Raw genomic sequence first — 23,699 nt, 5'->3', positions numbered from 1 at the left:
TAATCTTCACCAAAACCCCTCAAAATTGAGATATAAACTTCAAACCATATTCCCAATTATTTTCAACAACACCCAATCCAAACAAATAACGATTTTTGAAAACCCAAATTTGAATTCAAAGCTTCAAAGTTTTTTAATGGTTGTTAATGGTGGAATTGCTGCTATTTTTTCCTTTGCTTTGTATTACTGAAATTTAGAATTGAGAGATACAGAGAGACGTAGAGAGAATTCTCAATTCTTTGCAACAACATCCAATCCAAACAAACAAATATCTTTTGAAAACCCAAATTCGAATTCAAAGCTTCAAAGCCTTTTAATGGTTGTCAATGGTGGAGGGGTTACAGATTTTCCCTTGTTTTAGAAGAGGAAATCGTGGGTGATTGAAGAGGAAATCGTGGGGTGTGGTTTGATACGTGAGTGAGGTGGTTGTAAAATATCTGGAAGAATATTTAATTCTCCAATATTAGCGCCCCTAAATAAGGAAGCCTACAGCTACAATGATTCCTTATTTAATGAATTGTCTATATTTTGTAAAAATACTATTAGCATGACGGGTAATATGCAAACTATGAACATATTTGGTAATATAGTTTCCTATATGTTATAGGAACGCAAATTTCCCTATTCCAACAACAAAGAAACCAAATGCAAGTATTGATGAATTTTGCGGAAAATGGTCATATTTAACTCTGGCCCGATTAGAAATAAGTCATATTTATCTTTGTTTTACATTCGAAATACAATCAAACCTCCTTGTAACAGTTTCGATTGTTCCTAATATTTTTGAATGTTACAACAAAATGCTGTTATAGAGAATATATATTATAACATAATATAAAAATTAGTTTCGAAAAAACTTGATTTTTATAGTGAGATATTATTATATAGGAATGTGTATTTAAATTTCTACCTTCATATTTTTGGTCATATTTGTCCCTACCCGTTAAATAGCCTGATGTTAGCTTTAAAATGACATGTGGGCTGGCGAGGGCTCAAGTTTAAACATTGTCCATATGATCAAACCCAGCCGACCCATTTAATTCTCCCAAACAGACCGAAAACCCACAAAAAATAATAAAAATTTGAATCATACCCACTTCTCAAAAATCAATCCTTGATTATTGTAAGTTATTTTTTTTACTTCCCTATATTGTATTTATTTTTAAATTTTCCTGCAATTCTCTTTTATTCTTGTGTAGTAGTTATTTTTTATCTCGATATTTCTTGATTATGTTTTTCTTTTATTGATGGGATCGTCAAAATGAGGATTTTGAGTTTGTAGCTAATTACAAATTCGATTTTATTGTGTAAATGGAGATGAGATTGAGTCTTGTAAGTCACCATCAATATTAAATATGCTAAAGGAACCACGAGGTGTGCTAAGAATTGGGAGTATTGTATTGATAAATTTTACCTTTTCGATGTGGCATGCTAAGAAAATTCCATATGGTAAGTAAGACTCATAAATGGAGATAAATGAAGGGATCTGATGCTAGGTTCCACAACTCTTTTATTCCGAAAGTAGTGGTTATCGAAGGGTCAATTTATCTAAAATGACGAACGTATATATTCAGAGATCCAGTAAATCGCGCCTATGAAATCGTGGTCATCGAACGATACATTGAGGTTGTTGCTATTATTAAGAATCGTATTTTTTACTACCCATTTCTCTAGCGTGCTGGCTTAAAGCTCAGAGCGGCAGTGCCTCTCTTATGACTATAAGTACCACCCTTGCGTCTCGAGAGAGGGACATCGAAAAACAAAGAAAAAAGCATTCAACGGAAAGTTATCAATGATCTTCTTTATTTAATTTTGTTCTTTAGTATTGTTCAATCATCATAGAGATTGTTAGCACAATAGCCGATACAGCCTATTGAGGCTAACTTCTAATAAGATTCTCTTTATCTTTACCTTTACTTTATTTCATTCGTTATTTACAATTATTGCTTCCCCCAATCAATTTTTGGATCTTGCTAGAGGCCTTAAAATATATATTTAATTGTTTCTTCCAAAATTAGATTTCGAGTCAAACAAGGTCAAGCAATTCCCATAGCTCCTTCTCCTCGGCCTCAAGGTGAGAAATCATGAGGGGTATGTCCAGCTCACCAACATGCGCCTCGTGAAGGATAAGGAGTCGAGTTTCCACAACCACCCAGGCGTGATCCAAAGTTATCCTTTTCAGTAAGTTCTCGAAGGCCTCTTGAGCAGATACTCGATCAGTATTATTAAATCCCTTCACGCGACTGCTCTCGGACCTTAGGCCTTAGAACTCAACCTCCAACCAAGAACAATCTTCCCTTAGCCACACCTATGCAATAGTCTTCGCAACCAACTATCCTTCTAGAGCTGAAATCTTCTTGGAAGCCCTGTGTTGCTCAACGTGTATGGCAGCTTCCCTCGCCAAAATTCTTGCATTTTTTGTTCAGCGCTCCTATTTGCGGCTTCCGTCCGCATTCGGAGGGCATCCTTCTCAGCCTTGAGCTCCTCGATCTCTTTTTGGAGGTTTTCATTCTCGATCTTCAGGATCCGGTCGTATCTCACAACCTCCTTGGCCAATGCCATATCTCCTCAAACTCTTTTTAAGGCATACGAGAATAGAGCAACAAGTTGTGTTGTTGTTTTTTTTTTTAAAAAGAGAGTAAGTAAATAAGATATTTTTGATAGAACAAGCACGCTAGAGGTACCATAGTATAGTTTACCTCAGTGGTTTCATAAGTTATCTGAGTCACCAGGGCCTTGGCAGTCATAGAATCAACTTGAATCCACTCGTATTGGCCTAGTAGCTCGGGAAGTTGGACAGCCACAAGCCTGGTATTCCTGAAGATATCTACCCCGCCGGGCAGAGAAAAGATAACAACTCGCTGATCATTGGTTGTAGGGCGAGCCGAACTATCCGAAGCCCAAACCAACTCTTTAGGATTATCCCTTGAAGGGACTTCTTCTGCAAATAATTCGACGGGGGATAGTCGAGCCTCTGAACTTTGGGAAAGCATTGCGTCCCTCCCCACCTCGATTTGGCCGGGTTTCCTAGCAATTAATCCCTATTCCGGGATTAATTCTGTCGCCTCTCAAAACCCCAGGATGAGGGATCTCCTCATCGGAGTCGATTGTGATGGGCTGGGACTGGACTGGCCTTTTCGAATTTTCTTTTTGAGTATCTTGGGGACTGCACTTGGGAATCTCCCCTTCAGCCCTAGGGTGCGTCGCTCTCCTCCCGGAAATCCACCTTATTCGGGTAGCAATAGGAAGGGAAAATGTTGTGGAAGGTCTGGAATCATCTTCCCGTGGCACTTCAAGAAGCAGTTCCCTAAACCTGGAGGCATCGGACACAAAAGGAAAGCTGGCTAGGGCTTGGATTCGAAAAGGGGCTCTCTTCTCGATCCCCATCCTTGCAAGAATCATGTTTGAGTCAATAATGGGAGAAGCAAATAACGTAAATTTAAAAATACCCAAAGAAGGATAGAAAGGTTACTGTTAACCCCCTGACAAAGGTCCTCGGCAGGTGTGGGTTGTGGCAAGGATTTTCATGATGGCCTTGGCACACAACCTGAAAAATGGGGCAACATCATGAAGGGCTGCTCGGCATGACGGACAATGCGGGGTTGGACAAACGCACCTTGAACGGAAGCAAGGGGCATTCTACTTAGACGTGCGGGTTGGCAAAACAATAGCAAGGCAATGCCATGTCAAGCAGGGGCAAAGACATGGCAAGGCAAGGCAAGGCAAGGCGGGACAAGCAATGGCAAATGATACGGACAGATTTGATCAAGTCGGGGGCGACTTGACATGGGCGGGCAGCTTTGACAATGAACGTGTGCGGCTAAGTCAGTGGATGGCGAGCTGTGACAATGACATTGGCGCGGAGCAGTGTCAAAGACAAGGTTGGGCGCAATGCCAGCCTTGGCACAAAGCAGCTGGGCGAAATCGGACCAAGCTGTGCACAAGCAGCAGTTGGAAAAACATGTGCCAAGCACATGGGAAGCAGTTGGCGGTTGCAACCTCTTCTAAGACATGCTGATCATGGCCTAAAAGTGTGCCCACGTTTTTGTACTTTGTCTTAACTTGTTGCTCATCAGTTGGGGCTTTGTCAACTGATTTGTAGCCTTTAAATATTTGCCTAGGCTGTCCAAAACGGGGCAGAAACTTAGTCGAAGGCATTGTTAGCCAAAAATCGTCTAAGTATTTTCCTAAGGGTGGGAAAACTATTTTGGGGCAGGGAATTAGGGAATTCTTTGTCTTGGCCATAGGGTTGGCTTTTGTGTTCTTGTATTCACTCATTAATACAAGTTGGGAAGAAATTCCTGTATATCGTGTGCCTTTATTTACAGATTTTGCTGCCTATTTTCATTTCAAGTTCAAACGTCCCTAAAAATAAAACTAAGTGTTGGAAAGGCTGAAGTCAAGGCTGGGCTTGACTGCCGCACGAAGGTGAACCTCGGACTGATTTCGAGTGGCACAAATCACCCCTGTGACAACTGGTATCAGAGCATGGCTGGATCGGGGCGAAGACACAACGTTCATTGGTTGAATTTTGTGAAGAATGGCTGGTGGCAACGCAGAACTAAGGGAAAAGGTTGCTGCATTAGAGGCACTTGTCGGAACTGTTGATGGGGATCAATTTCTGACTATCTTAACTCGTCTCGCCTATCTTGAGGCCGAAATGAACAGACTGAGCCAGGAGTGCACAGATCTGAAAACGGAAAATGGGTTGCTGCGTCGTGCTGTTGGCAATGATGAAGCACAGCGTGGGGCAGATCGTACCAAGGTCAGAATTCCGGAGCCTAAAGAGTTCAATGGCGCAAGGAGTGCCAAGAAACTTGAAAACTTCCTGTGGGATATGGAACAGTACTTCCATGCTGCCAAAGTGCAAGATGAAGACAAAGTCCCCATTACGACTATGTACTTGGTGGATGATGCGAAGCTATGGTGGCGTACGCGCGTGGCAGATGATGTAAGTGCTGGTAGGCCGAAGATTGACTCTTGGGAAGGGCTGAAGAAAGAGTTGAAGGATCAATTCTTTCCTAGCAATGCGGGCTGGATTGCTAGAGATCGTTTGAAGAAGTTGAAACAAACTGGAACGGTCAGGGATTACGTCAAGGATTTTAGTTCTTTGATGCTGGATATTAGCAACATGTCTGAGGAGGACAAGCTGCATAATTTCCTTTACGGGTTGCAGTCGTGGGCGCAAATGGAACTCCGAAGGCAAAATGTGAAAGATCTTCCTAGTGTCATTGCTACTGCGGATGCGTTGGGTGATTTCCGGTTGGGACAACATGGTTCTGATTTCTCTACTACTTTAAAGTCCAAAAACGGGAACAAGGACAAGGGAAAAGAATGGAGGAAAAACAAAAATGACAAGGGAAATGCTATTGAGGGCAATGGCAATGAGAAGGGAAAGCAATGTGCTGGATCTTCGACAAACAAGGGACAAAACAGCAAGTTTGATGGCTGTTTTATTTGCAAAGGACCACACATGGCGAGGGATTGTCCGAGAATTGAAAAGCTTTCAGCGTTGTTTGAAGAAGAAAAGAGTGAAGATGAACAAAACGAAGAAGATCATGTTCAAGCAACAGCATATTTGGGACCTATGGTGGTGCTGAAAAATGCGGAAGCTACTTCGTCGAGGACAACGAATTCTTCTGGTGGGGGTGGTTTGTTAACCCCCTGACAAAGGTCCTCGGCAGGTGTGGGTTGTGGCAAGGATTTTCATGATGGCCTTGGCACACAACCTGAAAAATGGGGCAACATCATGAAGGGCTGCTCGGCATGACGGACAATGCGGGGTTGGACAAACGCACCTTGAACGGAAGCAAAGGGCATTCTACTTAGACGTGCGGGTTGGCAAAACAATAGCAAGGCAATGCCATGTCAAGCAGGGGCAAAGACATGGCAAGGCAAGGCAAGGCAAGGCGGGACAAGCAATGGCAAATGATACGGACAGATTTGATCAAGTTGGGGGCGACTTGACATGGGCGGGCAGCTTTGACAATGAACGTGTGCGGCTAAGTCAGTGGATGGCGAGCTGTGACAATGACATTGGCGTGGAGCAGTGTCAAAGACAAGGTTGGGCGCAATGCCAGCCTTGGCACAAAGCAGCTGGGCGAAATCGGACCAAGCTGTGCACAAGCAGCAGTTGGAAAAACATGTGCCAAGCACATGGGAAGCAGTTGGCGGTTGCAACCTCTTCTAAGACATGCTGATCATGGCCTAAAAGTGTGCCCACGTTTTTGTACTTTGTCTTAACTTGTTGCCCATCAGTTGGGGCTTTGTCAACTGATTTGTAGCCTTTAAATATTTGCCTAGGCTGTCCAAAACGGGGCAGAAACTTAGTCGAAGACATTGTTAGCCAAAAATCGTCTAAGTATTTTCCTAAGGGTGGGAAAACTATTTTGGGGCAGGGAATTAGGGAATTCTTTGTCTTGGCCATAGGGTTGGCTTTTGTGTTCTTGTATTCACTCATTAATACAAGTTGGGAAGAAATTCCTGTATATCGTGTGCCTTTATTTACAGATTTTGCTGCCTATTTTCATTTCAAGTTCAAACGTCCCTAAAAATAAAACTAAGTGTTGGAAAGGCTGAAGTCAAGGCTGGGCTTGACTGCCGCACGGAGGTGAACCTCGGACTGATTTCGAGTGGCACAAATCACTCCTGTGACAGTTACCATGGTACACCACTCGAATGCCACCGAGCTCACCAGCAATGAACTTCCAAGTCCTTGAGCAGTTGACGAAAAGTTGATATTTTACCAACTTATCTCTTCTTAATACTTAGGCTTTTGTATGATTTTGATGAGAAATTTAGACATTTTCTGAGGTTTATTGGCATATTTCAGGTATCATATGATTTGGAGAAGATATAGAAGAAAACAAGTCAAAATTGTTCGTGATAATGAGGCAAATTTTGAAGCTTTAGCGTCATGACTTGGTTGCCACTTTGATTAATGTAGTGTTTGAGCACTTGAATTGAAATAAAATTTGCGAGAAGTTGGTGATTCATATGCTTTGGATTAGTTGTTGGTACCAACCAAAGTCATTAGATTGTGTTTAATTTGTACCTTTTTGACTTGAAATGATGCTTGGTATGCCATTGAGCTTAATCGATGATTTTAGTGAAGGATGTTCTTAGTTTTTGAATTGCTTGGGGACAAGCAATAGTTTAAGTTTGGGGTTTCGGTAAGTTGGTATTTTACCAACTTATCTCTTCTTAATACTTCGGCTTTTGTATGATTTTGATGAGAAATTAAGATATTTTTTGAGGTTTATTGGCATATTTCAGGTATCATATGATTTGGAGAAGATATAGAAGAAAATAAGTCAAAAAGTGCTAAAAAGGAAAAATGGACCATTACCAATGATTACCCTATGCGATCGCAAGAAACTGCACGCGATCGCAGAAGTCAACGATGGCAAAACTACGCAAACGTGTGTTAACCAGTGCGAACGTAAAGAAGAAAGCCTGGTCAGCGACTGGTCAACTGAGCTATGCGAACGCATAGAATATTTTCTAGGCAGTTCTGGGCAAAAATGAAATTTTACGTTTTTAATCCCCAAAACCTTTTAATACACGACCTAGCAGATCTTTGGGATATCTTTTGGCTTATTTCAGCCTTAGGACTAGAGAGAACAAGGTTGAAAGCTAGGGTTTATACACTTATACCTAGATTTTGAAAATTTGAAGATTGTGGTTAAGAATTTCTTACTCCTTTGTACTCATTTCTTCATTTCCTTGCTTTGTATTGAATATCTAAGTGTGTAGTATTGTCTTCAACACTTGAATCTTGTTTATAAAAATAATCATATTTAAAGTGTCGATTAAATACCTTGTTGTGTTTATGTAATGAATGATTTTTATCCTTTTATGAAGTGAGTTATTGTTACTTTAATTATTCTTGTTCTTTAATGTTTCCAAAGGGTTTAGCTAACCCTAGGACTCACCCATTAACTCCGAATTAATTTTCGGAAAGATTATTGGGGTTGGGAAAGATTAATTAACAAGAACTTGAGGCTTTAACCCTCATTTTATAGATTCTACATAGGGATAGGATTGAACTACTTGTAGCCATAATCGGGTGTGCTTAATCTCTTAATTGTTTTAGGGATAATTCAATTAGGAAGTCTTGTTAGTCTTCGAAAGAAGATAATATAGAATTATTACCCGAGACTAATTAACATAAACTCGCTCATATTTGTAATATCGGGAAATACATTGGATCATTACTTGAGTGTAATTCCCGATGCATCCATACTTGATTGATCATTTTACTTGCTTTCTAGGTTAGTTAACATTTCCTCATTTAGGTATAAATATTTTCTCAACTCAATTCTAAGTGTTTGGCATTACATAATAAGTTATAATTCTCTTATATTCCTAATCGCCTACATATTATTCTCTGTGGGATTCGACCTCGACTTTTAGTTGGGTAAATTATATTGCATGTGATCGTGTCCATTTACTTTTTAATAGTGAATATGGACTTCATCAGTTGACCGAAACTCGCAAGATCTTGGATACCCATTCTTCAGTGTCCAACGCTCTTTAGAAAGGCACTGCGATGGCTTCAAAACATCAAAGGTCAAAAATAATCTGAGGCATAATACTAAGATAGAGTGACTCGAATACTCACGATTATGATTCCACTTTTCTAGGAAATGGACCTTGTAGTTGCATAAATAAAGTTGGTTGGAGCTACCAAGTATCTGTCAAACCATTAAAGGTCGAAGTCATCTCTGTTGTCAGATATCAGAGCCTTTGAACCTCGTTGCGCCATGTTGATTTCACCCTCTCGTTTGATCTTGGGGGAGTAAAGATGAAGAATATGTTGAAAGGAAAAATCAACGCCGGCCTTTTCTGCCAGGTGGCAGAGACTAGACACAGAATTCGGCAGCCACGTTATCAATGGGGAGAGGGAACCCTATAGTAAACGGATACATGAATATGAATGAGTGTCTAGGACGATGATGGTATGTCCTTCTGTCCGACTCTCATATCCACAATACGTTCGAACCTGGGGTAGGATGTCACTAGTAATAAGCATTGAATAGATGAATATGGGAGCATTTCGATCCCCTATCAAGTTCTCTTTGACATTAAAGTCATTTTTCTTCTTTAACTCCATGGGCACGATATCAGGGATTGTTTGTTAGGGATATAATATATATGCCCTAGATCCAATATCATATTTGATGATTTGAACATATTTTTTATTTGATATAAAATATATATGGCATTTGATATTCTTTTATCATAGTTATTATTAATTATTTGATTAACTTGATAAGGTCCTTGATTAAATTATTGAGATTTGACATTGTGATGGAGATCATGATAATGAGAGTCAAGTTTCTTATAATTTAATCTAAATTTGTTCTTGATCGTAGGATTATTAATTTGGACATTGGTAATCTGGTAAGATCAATATTTATGTGATCGTCTTTATAGGATAAAGATTAGTTGATCTCATTAACTAATTCGCATAGATAGATGATGCATATAAAGATATGATCATTGAACCGACTCATTGGATAATTCCTAATGGTTAGAATTACCATAAACTGTCAATAGGATATTCTCTTGAAGAATGTGATGTAAGAATTTCCTTTGACCTGAGATCGTCATAGTAATTGACAAGTTATTTATTGTGCTTTGATACTAGACACCTATGACCCTAGGGCGATAGTTGAAAGGATATTGGGTACGGTTAACTACTTGTAGAATTAGTGATTGATCCAAGATGGAATCTGTCAACTCTTGGTAATGAGTTTAAGCTTCATGTTGTCATAAATTATAAATGACCAAACTAAGACCTTGACCAGGGCAATTGAATGAAAGAAGAAATGAGTTTCTTAGGTCATTCAATGGTCGATTTTATTTGACATGAACACATAGTTAGTTGCCTATTGGATTTGACAGTTGAACCATATCCTAGGGTGATCCAGAGCTATAAGGACATAAGGAATTACTACATTATTCTTCTACTGGTTCTTGAGAGTAAATTGTATACTTCATGTTATCCGGTCATTAAGGAGTGTTGCTAGACGCCACCCTTGATTAGTATATTGATGTGATCAATTTACTACCGATTTAGTAATGAACCTATGGGGTCACACACTAACGAGGGTTCTGATCTTTGCTAAAGGATTAATTGCTTTATTATTTAGTAATTAAATTAAAGAATTTAATTAGTCAAATAAATTTAGTTATTAGTCCAAATGAAATATTATTATATTCTTTGCTAGCACAGAGGATATAATTAATATTGTGAACAAATTAAAGTTTTCTATTTGGAATAGAAAATTAAATAATATATCTTGGTTGAAATAAATAATGGTATCATATATATATATATATATATATATATATATATATATATATATATATATATATATATATATATATATATATATATATGTATGTATGTATGTATGTATGTATGTATGTATATATGTATATATGTATTAATATTAAGTTGCATATATAATATGATTAGTTAGTTCTATAATCTAATTTAGAATTGGATTAGAAAATAACGTGTGGCTTTCATGAAACCCATTTGAAATGGGATTAAGTTTTCCTACAGGAAAATAATAATCCAATTATGAATTGGATTAACAATTGAAAGTCCATAAGGACTAACCACGCCTGCCGAAAATTCTTTTAATTGGAATTGAAGTTTATTCTACGACAGAAATCCTATTAATATTGTGAATTGGTTTTCACACTCATCATGCATATATGAAAGTGTTTGTACCTTTACTATATAAAACAAAATTGTAAAGAATGAAAAAGGTCCAATTATTATGTGAATTGGTTTTCACACTCATCATGCATATACCTTTACTATATAAGGCAAAATTGTAAAGAAAGAAAAGGTCTAATTATTATGTGAATTGGTTTTCATACTCATCATGCATATATGGAATGTGATTGTACCTCTACTATATTGTAATGAAAGAAAAAAAAATTCCGTACTTGTTAAGACAAGTCTGTCTTTTTGCCCAAACCGTATAGGAAAAAGTTGGCAACTTATATGTATAAATATCATTCAAAATAAAGTGTTAAGACACTTAATTTTTGGGGAGTGAGACAAAAAGAGATATATTTGACAAAGTAATTACTTTCTTTGTCAAGAAGTTGGTTGGAAGTTTTGAGAAAAATTCCAGCACACAATTTATTCAATTTGTTCGCGGGTTTTAATTGATCAAAGAGTTGATAGCAAAGAATCGATCTCGGTGTGGATACGCATAGAGTCTTCGCACAATCGAAGAAAAATTTTAAAACGAGACTTTCTTCACCCGGTACGTCTTAGATCCGATCTTTGACATATAAATAAATTTAAACACGAAAAGTTCTGTCTAGGATTGTTATTATCTTTCGCTGCGTGTTACGAACACATATATGCAATCTACAAGTGGTATCAGAGCAAGGTTTATTGTATCTAAAATTTATTTACGAAATATTTTAATATTATATTTGAAGAGTTCAAACCATAATACATGTGTCTTGTGCAATAGTCAAATCGTTTGAATGTTGATATTATTTTATTGTGGATAAAAAATGCAGTCATATAATTATTGAGATAGTTCATAACTTGAATTTAAAATTTTGTATTAGATACAATGAGAATCTATAATAGGTTACATGATTCTATTGTTAATTTTTAATTGTTATTAGTTCATGAGATGTTAATTAATAATAATATTCTAGCAAGAATTCTTTTTATGTGATATATAAGATAAACATGTTAGAGGATGTTGAATTTCGTTTTTATGTCATGTGCTTGTTCATTACATAATTTTGAATTATTTATTACATGTGATATAAATTAATTTAGGACTAAGCATGTAGACAACCTGAACTAAATTCACATACTATAAAAGATTTGATCTCCATGTTATTAAAAATTGTTTTAGTAACAATTCCCTCTTACTAAAATTTGAGTTCTTAAATAATAAAATATAAGATATTTTATTATAGAGCTATCCATCAAGGTAAATAATTTTATTTATTTCTTGTTTATAAGGAGCGGCCTGACTACCAGGAGACTTATAGTTCGAGAATATGTTAAAATTATTTATTGCATTAGATGTATGGATTGAAAGAATTATTCAATTTTACACTAGACGCCTGGACTACCCGGGGAAGTATAAAATTTAATAAGTTCTTTGTTGTCATGATGGTTGAACTCAACTATACCAATAGGATCGACCTGACTATCAGGGGACTATTTGACATAGAGCTATTTAAGAAAGTTGTATAGAGATACAATTGGTAAGAGTACCTACCTTTAAAATATATGTGAGAAATGACTTGACATCCAAGGGGCTCATACATATTGTTAAATTTCTTTACTCCACTAACAGAAATAAAGATTTCGTAAACTATAATGAGGGCAAATAGTTTAAAATAATTAGTGGAAATATCATATAGATAAAAGTCCATGTCTTTATGATATATGCAAATATGTTCTTATATTATTGCCTTTTCTTTTCTATATTTTAGATTTCTCAATATGTCTACTATATCACTACGTGGAATACTTGAGACCAACAAGTTGGTAGGACCAAACTTTGATGATTGGTACAGAAATTTGAGAATTGTTCTCATGCATGAAAAAGCTTATTCATGTGATCGATAAGCCTGCCAAGGAAGTCCCAGATGAGAATGATGATGATGCCACCAAGATTTATCAGAAATACTTGGAAGAATGTCTTACTACCAAATGCATCATTCTCGCTTCTATGAATTCTGAACTACAGAGGAAACATCAGGATATGGATCCAACTGCAATCATTGAACATCTTAAGAAGATGTTTGGTACACAAAGCAGGACAGCTAGATACCAGCTATCTAAGGCTTTATTTGGATCCAAATTAACTGGAAACTTTCCAGTTGGACCCTATGTCAATTGTATGATTGATCTTATTGAAGAACTTGAGAAATTGGGGTGCAAACTGGGTAAAGAGCTTTCTCAAGATTTGATCTTACAGTCACTATCAGAATCCTTTTCACAATTTGTTATTAATTTCAATATGAATAAAATGGATTGTGATCTTAGATGCTCAACAAGTTGATTGATTATGAGAATCAACTTGCATCTGAGAAGAAGAAAAGAATTGTCATGTTTGTTGGAAGCTCTTCTAAGAAGAAGGGTAAGAGTAAAATTAAACCCAAGAAGAAACCTATTGCGCCTAAGGGTGGTGTGACCAAACCCAAAGGAAAAAGAGGCAAAGCTGACCAATCTGACGCTGAATGTTTCTACTGTAAGAAGATAGGACATTGGAAGAGAAATTGCCTGGAGTATCTTACAACTCTAAATGATAAGAAACAAGGGGTTCCAAATAAGTAGAAGGTTGAAGAAAGGAGAAATTAATCTACAAGTTGGAAATGGTGCAAAAGTTGTGGCCATAGCTGTAGGGTTAATTTCTTTAATAATGCCTACGAGCAAAGTACTTATGTTGGATGATTGTTATTACGTTCCTAAATTTGTTTCGAACATAATTTCAGCTTCTATGTTAGATAAATGTGGTTTTCACATAAATATAGGCAATGGTATTTGCTCTATTTCTTATGGTGATAATTTATATGTGAGTGGCTATCTCCAACATGATGTTTATGTCTTACCTAATGTGAATTCTAATTCAATTATGCATGTTTCAAGTCTTAAGAGAAAAAGAGATGATCAAGTAAATCATACATACCTTTGGCATTGTAGGCTTGGTCACATTAGAGAGAAAATAATTAACAAGTTGTACAAGGAAGGGTACCTTGACAAATATGATTTTGAATCATATCTGACTTGTGAATCTTGTCTCAAAGGAAAAATGACCAAATCTTCATTTACTGGAAGTGGAGAAAGAACTACTGAATTATTGGGACTAATTCATACAGATGTTTGTGGGCCCATGAAAATTCAAGCTAGAGGTGAATATTCTTACTTCATCACTTTCACTGATGATATGTCAAGATATGGATTTGTGTATCTTATGAAACACAAATCTGAATCTTTTGAAATGTTCAAAAGGTTCCGTAGTGAAGTTGAAAAACAGACGGGTAAAAGTATCAAGGTACTAAGGTCTGATAGAGGTGGAGAATATCTTAGTGAAGATTTTACTAAGTATCTCAAAGAGACACTACAAAAAATAGCGTTTAGCGACGGCCGCATTCCGTCGCTAAATCAATGTATTCCGTCGCTAAAGTTGTTTAGCGACGGAATAGCGATAGATTCAAGTTGGTCCCTAAAATGCTCGTTTCTAGGCTTATAGCGACGGAAAACACCAATCCGTCGCAGAACTAGCGATGGATTAGCGACGACATGTTTCTGTAGCAAAGTTTAGCGAGGGAACTATCTGTCGCTATATAGCTTGTTTCTGTCGCTATTTTGACGCCTTTCGTTGCTGCAATACATAATAAAATTCGTCATTTGTTCTTATAGCGACGAAATTGTCCGTCGCTAGCCATGTTATAGCTAATTGTCCCTGCTTTTTGCAACAAAACCTTTTGTCGCCAATTCGTCGCAAAATTTAATTTTACGTGATAATTTTAGCTACGGAACGTATCCGTCGCTAATTTATTTTTACTATATTGCTGATTTTTAAAATTCTTTTTATTTATTATTTTAAATACACTCTGTTCAAGCATATTACATAAAAGCTATTAAATACACTTAATAAAAAGTCACTGATATTAATATAAATTAACAATATATTCAACAAGATCCAAAATATATAGCATAATGCATATAACAGTATCATTAAGTACAAAAAATCCACAAGGACCAACAATAATGTCCAAACAAAGTAAGCTAACTATGCTAGGCTGGAGAGTTACGGTCATCATCAGAACCCAATGCATGAACCTCATCAATGTTAGCAGCAGTAGAAGATGTTGGAACTGTAGGTGCCAGATCAGTATTTGGCTTATGCGAGGGTAAGGAAACTAATTCGCGTACCCGCTCAACGATTACAGGAACTATATGATCTATCAGTGTAGGAATCAATCGCATCACTAACTCATCCAGATACCCTGTCGGTGTTGATTGAGAATTTGGAGGTGTTGTTGACGATGTAGCATCAGATCCAAAAGAGCCATGAAGATTTGGCCCGTAGTAGCATTTTGCTTGCGATCCAAGACCATATACTCTTCTTTTCTTTTCTCCTCCCACGACTTGATAATATACTTTACACTGATCAATACCAGATTGAGTTTGTGTTTGTTGTTGTAATTTCTCCTGATATTTTTCCTGTATAAGAGTTAATAAGAACATTCAATCAAAATGAAAAAACTATATGAAAGTAAAGTCAATTAAAAAGTTATCTTACATGTACGATTCAGGGCAACAAAAGATGTTCCATCATTACCATGTGTATGGACGTGCAAATGCAACACACTTGGTGTTGGATCTCGACCCTTTTTAATAGCCTACACAAAAGTTATTCAATTAAGAAGATAGAGCAACTAAAGGGTATAGTTGGGCAATTAGGAACTAATAGCAACAATAATACTCTAGGAACAATCCATATTCTAGTTAGGGATTGCAACTATATGTGGAACTACATGGACGACAATTAACCAATGAAATTATTCCTGGTAGGACAAGCAACCAATGAAACTGACCATCAAATGACCCCATTGAGGAATTGCCAAAATAAGTATCAGTAATTCATTGAGAGATATCCAGAAAGCAGGCAAAATTCCAAAACACTAGAAAGGCCAAAATGATGTAGCTATTAGACTGAACCTATGCTGATAGAGTTGCAAAACATTGTTGTATAACTAGGCTAAGACCATTAAAAAAGAAAAGAGTTGGGTAAATAACTTTGTTCCTATGATGTATTTAGTAGAACAAGGGGATTATGTATGCTGATTATTATAGCCAAGAGGCACAGAATATGAAAAATGTATTTAAGAGGTTTAGCTAATCTTTTGTGCCTATTTATTTCAGTCACAGATGAAGAAGAGAAGCAAGGAAACATTGAAAAAGGCACATATGCATGCTAAAGCTAAAGTAAGGAAAACAGAACAACTAGAGAAGACCTGGAACATGGGTTCAGCTTCAGCAATAGTCATCAATGGAGAGAAACTAATACTTGCAAATATGGGTGAATACAAAGTAGTAGCATGCAAAGACGGCAAAGCTTTCGAAATCAACAGAAGGCAGAAACATACAACAAAGTCACATTGGTCACATAAATTATTTCCAGGTCACAACATGCAAAAACGGTTCTCTAAGGAAGACCTGGAAACATATGGAGCTTTGTATGAGAAATCTGGTTTCCAGACTGCATTGCAGGTTCCATATAGGTACAACAACAATCTATGTCTATTTGAGCCGTAAAGTCCCTTTTATGCCAGCTTTTTCTCTATTTCACACACAGTTGTTATATACAGCAGACCAACAAAGGATTTTATTTTGATGTCATTTACAACAGTGGTGAGGAAGAGGCAGACTTAAGAAAGGTGAGGATGGCTGCGCTACCTCGACCTCTACCTCGAGGCATATCTATAAAATAAATAAATAAAAGAAGGATATGAAACAATGCAAAGAGACACTATAAATTGATACAAAGAGACTATTTTAATGCTAGTAAGAGCACTATAAAAATAACCTGAGTAGTATAAAAATAAAGTGAGAATCTCTTCCAATTGCTCCTTTTCTTGGCCTGCAATGGGCTGCTCCAACTTAACCTGAGCAGTATAAAAATAAAGTGAGAATCTCTTGTATGAAAATATGTTTATGAGCTCTTATAAGAACAACAGAATAACTAAGTACATGGAAACAAATGAACCATTAACAGAAGCAAGAACAAACAAGTTCAACTATTAACAGCATAAATTTATTAGAATAAAACAGAATAACTTTAATTGAGGATGACTATTTTAATGCTAGTAATGGCACTATCAGATGTACAAACATTAAGAAAAATAAAGAATCAGATGTCCACTTTTTTACTAATATTAAAAAAACAATCAAAATGAAGAACATACAGAAATCTAAATAACAGAAAGTTAACCATAAGATTTCTTCAGTTAAATGACTAAGCCTTTCCTTGTTTAATAAGACATCAGAATGCTTTCTAAAATGAATAACAAGTTGACATCAGAATAAGCTGAGAATTGTTTTCATTCCAAGATTGGGGTGTTAGTAATTCTCAGCTCCTTTCTTTGACCAAAATAAGAACCTTAAATAGACAAATGAAATGCTATATATTGATGATTACATAAGTAAAAAATGATACCAATTAGAATGCCCTAAAATGTAATTTATAAACTTTTCTGCACTCTCTTGCTTCATAGAAAAGTTGTCTAAATATATTAAATAAGAAAAGAGATCCCCACGGGACAGAAAAGTTGAGATTAGGCAGGCAAACTTGTTTCAAGGGAAAGGAATTAAGTATAAAGAGACAATAACCATTCTATAAAAACTTTGTTCTCTAATTATTTTCTTTAATTAAGAGTATGTAGCTGATTTGCAACTCGTAAAGTTCCAAATCAACATGTCTTCTGGACCTTTAGTTGCTGCTTAATAAAAAAAGCTAAATTCTAAAGTATATGCTAATAGCCTAATAATATACCTCCTTAAAAATTCCAATGAATGTCTTAGGTAAATATTCCAAAGTACTCAAGAAACGTATTTCAAAGTTGTCCGATATTTCATATCAAAAAAAGAAGAGAAAAATGATATACTAAATTAAACCAGCTGCTTTAATACAAACTTCCATCAAATTGCATATTATAAGGTCAAAATTGTTTCAAGATCCATATCTATAAAGCATAAAATAAAAAAGATGCTTAAAACACATTTCTTCAGTACTGATTCCAGACACCAAATATGCAGTTAACATAAGATTCTTATAAGATAAGCAACAAACTTTATACATATGCTTTTTTATAAACAAAACTCTAAATAAGTACAAGAGATTCCTTCTTGATAGCTGAACTTTTATTTCATTTACATATATAGGATCGGAAGAACTCATTATCCACATATATGTACAGTCTCAGATTCTTGATTCTCCTCTACAAGACAAAATCAAGGACTAAAAAGGTAAGTTTTAGACCTCAAATAGCAAAGGTCCCAAGTGTATGTACAACACAGCCAGGGGCGGAAGGAGGTTTACGACCCCCTTTGCCAGAAAATTACATTATACATATAAGACAAAAAGTGGCTACTCTGTACCAGATGGTAGTTGGGAGACAGATGCTTTGCTACAATACATGGTGGTGAACAAGTGTTGGTAATATTTGTACTCATGATGGTGATCAGGTATTTGGATGCAAATGGAATCTGCTATGATTCTCAACTCATTGGCATGGGATCTAGCTAGAAGATGTAAAGAGAAAAACTACACATAAAAAAACAGTAATGCTATGAACATCACCCATATTAGAACTAGGAAAACTACTGAAATTACAAGAGCTTGTGTTGGTGCATGCAACAACACTCTAGGGCCCGAGCAGTACCCCTTGTAGTGAAGTTGAATCCACAGCAAAGGTCAATGACCATTGATCTTAGTTCCTCCATAGAGGTTTGAACAAAAATATTCAACTTAATGCTCAACCAAACAGTCTAGACAAACAGACTCAACCAAACAGTCTGGCCAAACAGACTCAACCAAACAGTCTGGCCAAACAGACTCAACCAATTATCACAAGCTTTTTAAAACACAGAGAGTCCAAGATAATGCCTCAAATCATATAAAAATTATAACATTCAAAGAACTCAGTCAAGAAAAACATAGGCAACACAAGATAATATACCAGGTCACAAGACAACATTTGAGATTGAAGCACTCATTTAGGCAATATGACATAAACAATCAGAACACTAGAAAATACTTCAGATTTCAAGTACTCTCAGTAAAGTAGTCTCAGTTAAGAGGCACATGGTACAAAAAATTATCTCACGATTTAGAATTTTCAGCTCAAAATACAGAGATGAACAAACAATTTAACCAACAGAACCCACAAACTCAACATTTCAGAAAATTTTAAGAAGTAAGAAAGTAATGAACAATAAAGAACATTCAGCACTTTCTACTAACAGAAAATTGAACCTCTCACTGACTTCAGTTTTAGAAAAGTTGAACAATGATTCTCGCCCAGATCCACAAGACAGGAATGAAATCACAAAGAAGCTTACCCTTTCGCCTGAGAATCTTGCGGAGCAGCAACATACGACTTCGAATAACCCTAGATTCACGCCCAATTTTTTGTATTTGAAGAAAACAATTCACATTATTAGAGAGTAGTGAAGGAGTCTCATAGAGAGGAGAGAAAGGGGGTGTTTGCCCTAATTGTTCGAAAGACTGTCTTTTAACAAGTTACCTATCTTTAGACAGAACATTACCGACGGAATTAGCGATGGATCGAATTCTGTCGCTCAAAATGACTAATGAAATTTTCGGAACTAGATTTTAGCAACAGATCTAGCGACGGAACAGAATTTTGTCGCTAATATTATCTAAATGAAGCTTTATCTTAAAGAAACTAGCGACGAAAATTTTGTCGCAATCACCTTTGTAATGTCTTGATAAATAAAATGAATGCAGCGACGGAGTTTTTGACGTTAAAGCCGTCGCTAGATTGTAATAAATTTTGTCGCCACACTTTCGTCGTTAATTTTGTAGGTAAAATAAGGCGGTAATATTTAGCGCCAATTTTAGCAATGAATATTAGGTTTTGTCGCGAATCCGTCGCTATATTTGATACAAATTCTTTTGATAGCTTATTTGGCGACAAAATACAAAATGCGTTGCTAATCCGTCATTATGTAGCTAGGGATTATCTCTTGTCGCTAAATTCCGTCGCTAAACGCTGTTTTTTTTGTAGTGAGAATGGGATTCTCTCATAGTGGACACCTCCAGTAACACCACAACATAATGGTGTGTCTGAAAGGAGAAATCGAACCTTATTAGATATGGTGAGATCTATGATGGGGTTCACTGATCTTCCAATAAATTTATGGGCATATGCTTTGGAAGCAGCAACATACTTACTAAATAAAGTTCACACTAAGTCAGTCTCTACAACACCATATGAGAAATGGAAAGGATGTAAGCCTAACCTTAAACATATTAAAGTTTGGGGTTGTCCAGCTTATGTTAAGAGATTGCAGTCTGATAAACTTGACTCAAGATCTGATAAGTGTAGGTTCATTGGGTACCCCAAGGAAACAATGAGATATTATTTCTATCACCCTTCTGACCATAAAGTGTTTGTGGACAGAGGAGCAACCTTTTTGGAAAGGGAATTTCTATTAGAAGAAAATTATAATGGAGAAATAGAACTTGATGAAGTTCAAAAAACTAATGAATAACACAATATAAAGATCATGAGACCCAAGTTGAAGAACCTTTATTGGATGTTTTGAAGTTGTCATATTCAATGGTTGAAGTTCAAGTACTAAATGAAGTTCAAGAACAGGTTAATTAATAAACCAGTTCCAAACCAAATTGATCAATAACCAAATCCAACACAAGGTGAAAAGGTTGTACACATACCTCTTAGAAGGTCTACACGAGAAAGTCATATACCAACTAGATTAAATTTATTGGTACAAGATGATGTATCAAATGAGGTTGATCATAATGATGATGACCCTAAGACATATGAAGAGGCTATACAAAGTTTCGATTATAAGAAGTGGCAGAAGGCCATGGAATCTGAAATGGAATCCATGAAGGAAAATAAAGTATGGACTTTAGTTGAACCTTCAAAGGATATAAAACCTATAGGCTGTAAATGGGTTTTTAAGAAAAAGATTGGAGCAGACGGAAAGGTGGAGACCTACAAAGCCCGTCTTGTTGCCAAGGGATATCGTCAGAAAGAAGGAGTCGACTATGACGAGACTTTCTCTCCCGCGGCAATGCTCAAATCTATTCGGATTTTGCTTGCTATAGCAGCATACTATAATTATGAAATATGACAAATGGATGTGAAAACAGCTTTCCTTAATGGTGAGCTAGAAGAGGATGTGTACATGACACAACCTGAAGGTTTCACATCTTCAACTGATCATAATAAAATTTGTAAGCTATAAAGATCCATTTATGGACTAAAGCAAGCTTCTCAAAGTTGGAATATTCGCTTTAACAAGACAATTGAAAAGTTCAATTTTGTTAAAAGCGAAGAAGAACCTTGTGTGTACAAAAAGGTTAGTGAGAGCACAATTATATTCTTAGTGTTATATGTTGATGATATATTGCTCATAAGGAATGACATACCAGCATTGCAAAGTACCAAGATTTGGCTATCTAAACAGTTCTCCATGAAAGACTTGGGAGAAACAGCTTATATATTGGGAATAAAGATCTATAGAGATAGATCTAGGAAGCTGCTTGGACTTTCCCAGTCTTTGTACATTGATACCATCTTAAAGAGGTATAATATGGATAATTCCAAAAGAGGCTATCTACCGATAGGCACTGGAATTACTCTCAGTAGGGAGGATTGTCCTAAAACACTTGAAGAGAGAGAACGCATGAGTATGATCCCATACGCTAGTGCAGTGGGAGCTATCATGTATACCATGACATGTACACATCCTGATGTGGCTTATGCACTTGAAGTGACTAGCCGTTATCAGGCAAATCCTGGTGAGGAACATTGGAAAGTGGTGAAAACCATTCTTAAGTACTTAAGAAGGACTAAAGACCAATTCCTCATTTATGAAGATTCTGAGTTGAAACTTGAAGGTTATACTGATGCAAGTTTCTCTTCAGATAGGGATGATAGCAAATCTATTTCTGGTTATGTATTTACCTTAAATAGTGGTGCAGTGAGTTGGAAAAGTTCCAAACAAGCTACAGTAGCTGATTCAGTAACTGAAGCAGAATATATAGCAGCTAGTGAGGCTGCTAAGGAAGCTGTATGGATGAAAAAGTTCTTAGCTGAACTTGGTGTGGTTCCTTTAATAGAAGGTGCGGTTCCACTATTGTGTGACAATACTGGAGCCATTGCTCAAGCAAAAGAACCAAGATCGCACCAAAAGTCCAAACACGTTCTGTGAAGGTATCACTTGATAAGAGAGATCATTGAACGTAGAGACGTGGAGATTCAAAAAGTTGATGGAAAGGAAAATGCAGCAGACCCATTCACTAAAGCTCTTGGTGCAAAGGATTTTGACAAGCACAAGTGGAAATTGGGGATGAAGTACAAGAGCGATTGGCTCTAGTGCAAGTGGGAGATTGTTAGGGATATAGTATATATGCCCTAGATCCAATATCATTGATGATTTGAACATATTTTTTATTTGATATAAAATATATATGACATTTGATATTCTTTTATCATAGCTATTATTAATTATTTGATTAACTTGATAAGGTCCTTGATTAAATTATTGAGATTTGACATTGTGATGGAGATCATGATAATGAGAGTCAAGTTTCTTATAATTTAATCTAAATTTTTTCTTAATCGTAAGATTATTAATTTGGACATTGGTAATCTGGTAAGATCAATATTTATGTGATCGTCTTTATTGGATAAAGATTAGTTGATCTCATTAACTAATTCACATAGATAGATGATGCATATAAAGATATGATCATTGAACCGACTCATTAGATAATTCCTAATGGTTAAATTACCATAAACTGTCAATAGGATATTCTCTTGAAGAATGTGATGTAAGAATTTCCTTTGACCTGAGATCGTCATAGTAATTGACAAGTTATTTATTATGCTTTGATACTAGACACCTATGGCCCTAGGGCGATAGTTGAAAGGATATTGGGTACGGTTAACTACTTGTAGAATTAGTGATTGATCCAAGATGGAATTTGTCAACTCTTGGTAATGAGTTTAAGCTTCATGTTGTCATGAATTATAAACGACCAAACTAAGATCTTGGCCAGGGCAATTGAATGAAAGAAGAAATTAGTTTCTTAGGTCATTCAATGGCCGATTATATTTGACATGAACACATAGTTGGTTGCCTATTTGGATTTGACAGTTGAACCATATCCTAGGGTGATCCAGAGCTATAACGACAGAAGGAATTACTACATTATTTTTCTACTGGTTCTTGAGAGTAAATTGTATACTTCATACTATCCGGTCATTAAGGAGTGTTGCTAGACGCCACCCTTGATTAGTATATTGATGTGATCAATTTACTACCGGTTTAGTAATGAACCTATGGGGTCACACACTAACGAGAGTTCTGATCTTTACTAAAGGATTAATTGCTTTATTATTTGGTAATTAAATTAAAGAATTTAATTAGTCAAATAAATTTAGTTATTAGTCCAAATGAAATATTATTATATTCTTTGCTAGCACAAAGGATATAATTAATATTGTGAACAAATTGAAGTTTTCTATTTGGAATAGAAAATTAAATAATATATCTTGGTTGAAATAAATAATGGTATCATATATATATATTAATATTAAGTTGCATATATAATATGATTAGTTAGTTCTATAATCTAATTTATAATTGGATTAGAAAATAACGTGTGGCTTTCATGAAACCCATTTGAAATAGGATTAAGTTTTCCTACAGGAAAATAATAATCCAATTATGAATTGGATTAACAATTGAAAGTCCATAAGGACTAACCACGCCTGCCGAAAATTCTTTTGATTGGAATTGAAGTTTATCCTACGGCAAAAATCCTATTAATATTGTGAATTGGTTTTCACACTCATCATGCATATATGAAAGTGTTTATACCTTTACTATATAAAATAAA

The 23,699-nt window shown here is 36.0% G+C and overlaps 1 protein-coding gene and 1 long non-coding RNA gene across 2 annotated transcripts; one reads left to right on the top strand and one right to left on the bottom strand.

Annotated features, from left to right (window-relative positions):
* The first annotated feature begins 1,751 nt into the window (after positions 1-1,751).
* On the top strand, positions 1,752-7,092 carry LOC142162844 (uncharacterized). The gene is made up of 2 exons (XM_075219821.1): positions 1,752-6,733; positions 6,833-7,092. Exon 1 carries the CDS (start codon positions 4,541-4,543, stop codon positions 5,666-5,668), a length of 1,128 nt encoding a protein of 375 aa, XP_075075922.1. The 5' UTR covers positions 1,752-4,540; the 3' UTR covers positions 5,669-6,733; positions 6,833-7,092.
* Positions 7,093-14,701: 7,609 nt separating this feature from the next.
* On the bottom strand, positions 14,702-19,510 carry LOC107817675 (uncharacterized). The gene is made up of 4 exons (XR_001655257.2): positions 19,139-19,510; positions 16,605-16,683; positions 15,318-15,417; positions 14,702-15,238 (listed from the first exon to the last, which is right to left on the bottom strand). It is a non-coding gene; the product is annotated as an uncharacterized LOC107817675 (long non-coding RNA).
* Between the last annotated feature and the right edge of the window lie 4,189 nt (positions 19,511-23,699).

Source organism: Nicotiana tabacum, chromosome 8 (assembly GCF_000715075.1).
Source record: "Nicotiana tabacum cultivar K326 chromosome 8, ASM71507v2, whole genome shotgun sequence".
Taxonomy (NCBI): domain Eukaryota; kingdom Viridiplantae; phylum Streptophyta; class Magnoliopsida; order Solanales; family Solanaceae; genus Nicotiana; species Nicotiana tabacum.
This window is presented reverse-complemented; position numbering and strand designations above follow the sequence as displayed.

What these genes read in the sequence shown, in the direction of transcription:
- LOC142162844 (XM_075219821.1), top strand. Translation starts at nt 4,541, where the DNA reads ATGGCTGGTGGCAACGCAGAACTAAGGGAAAAGGTTGCTGCATTAGAG.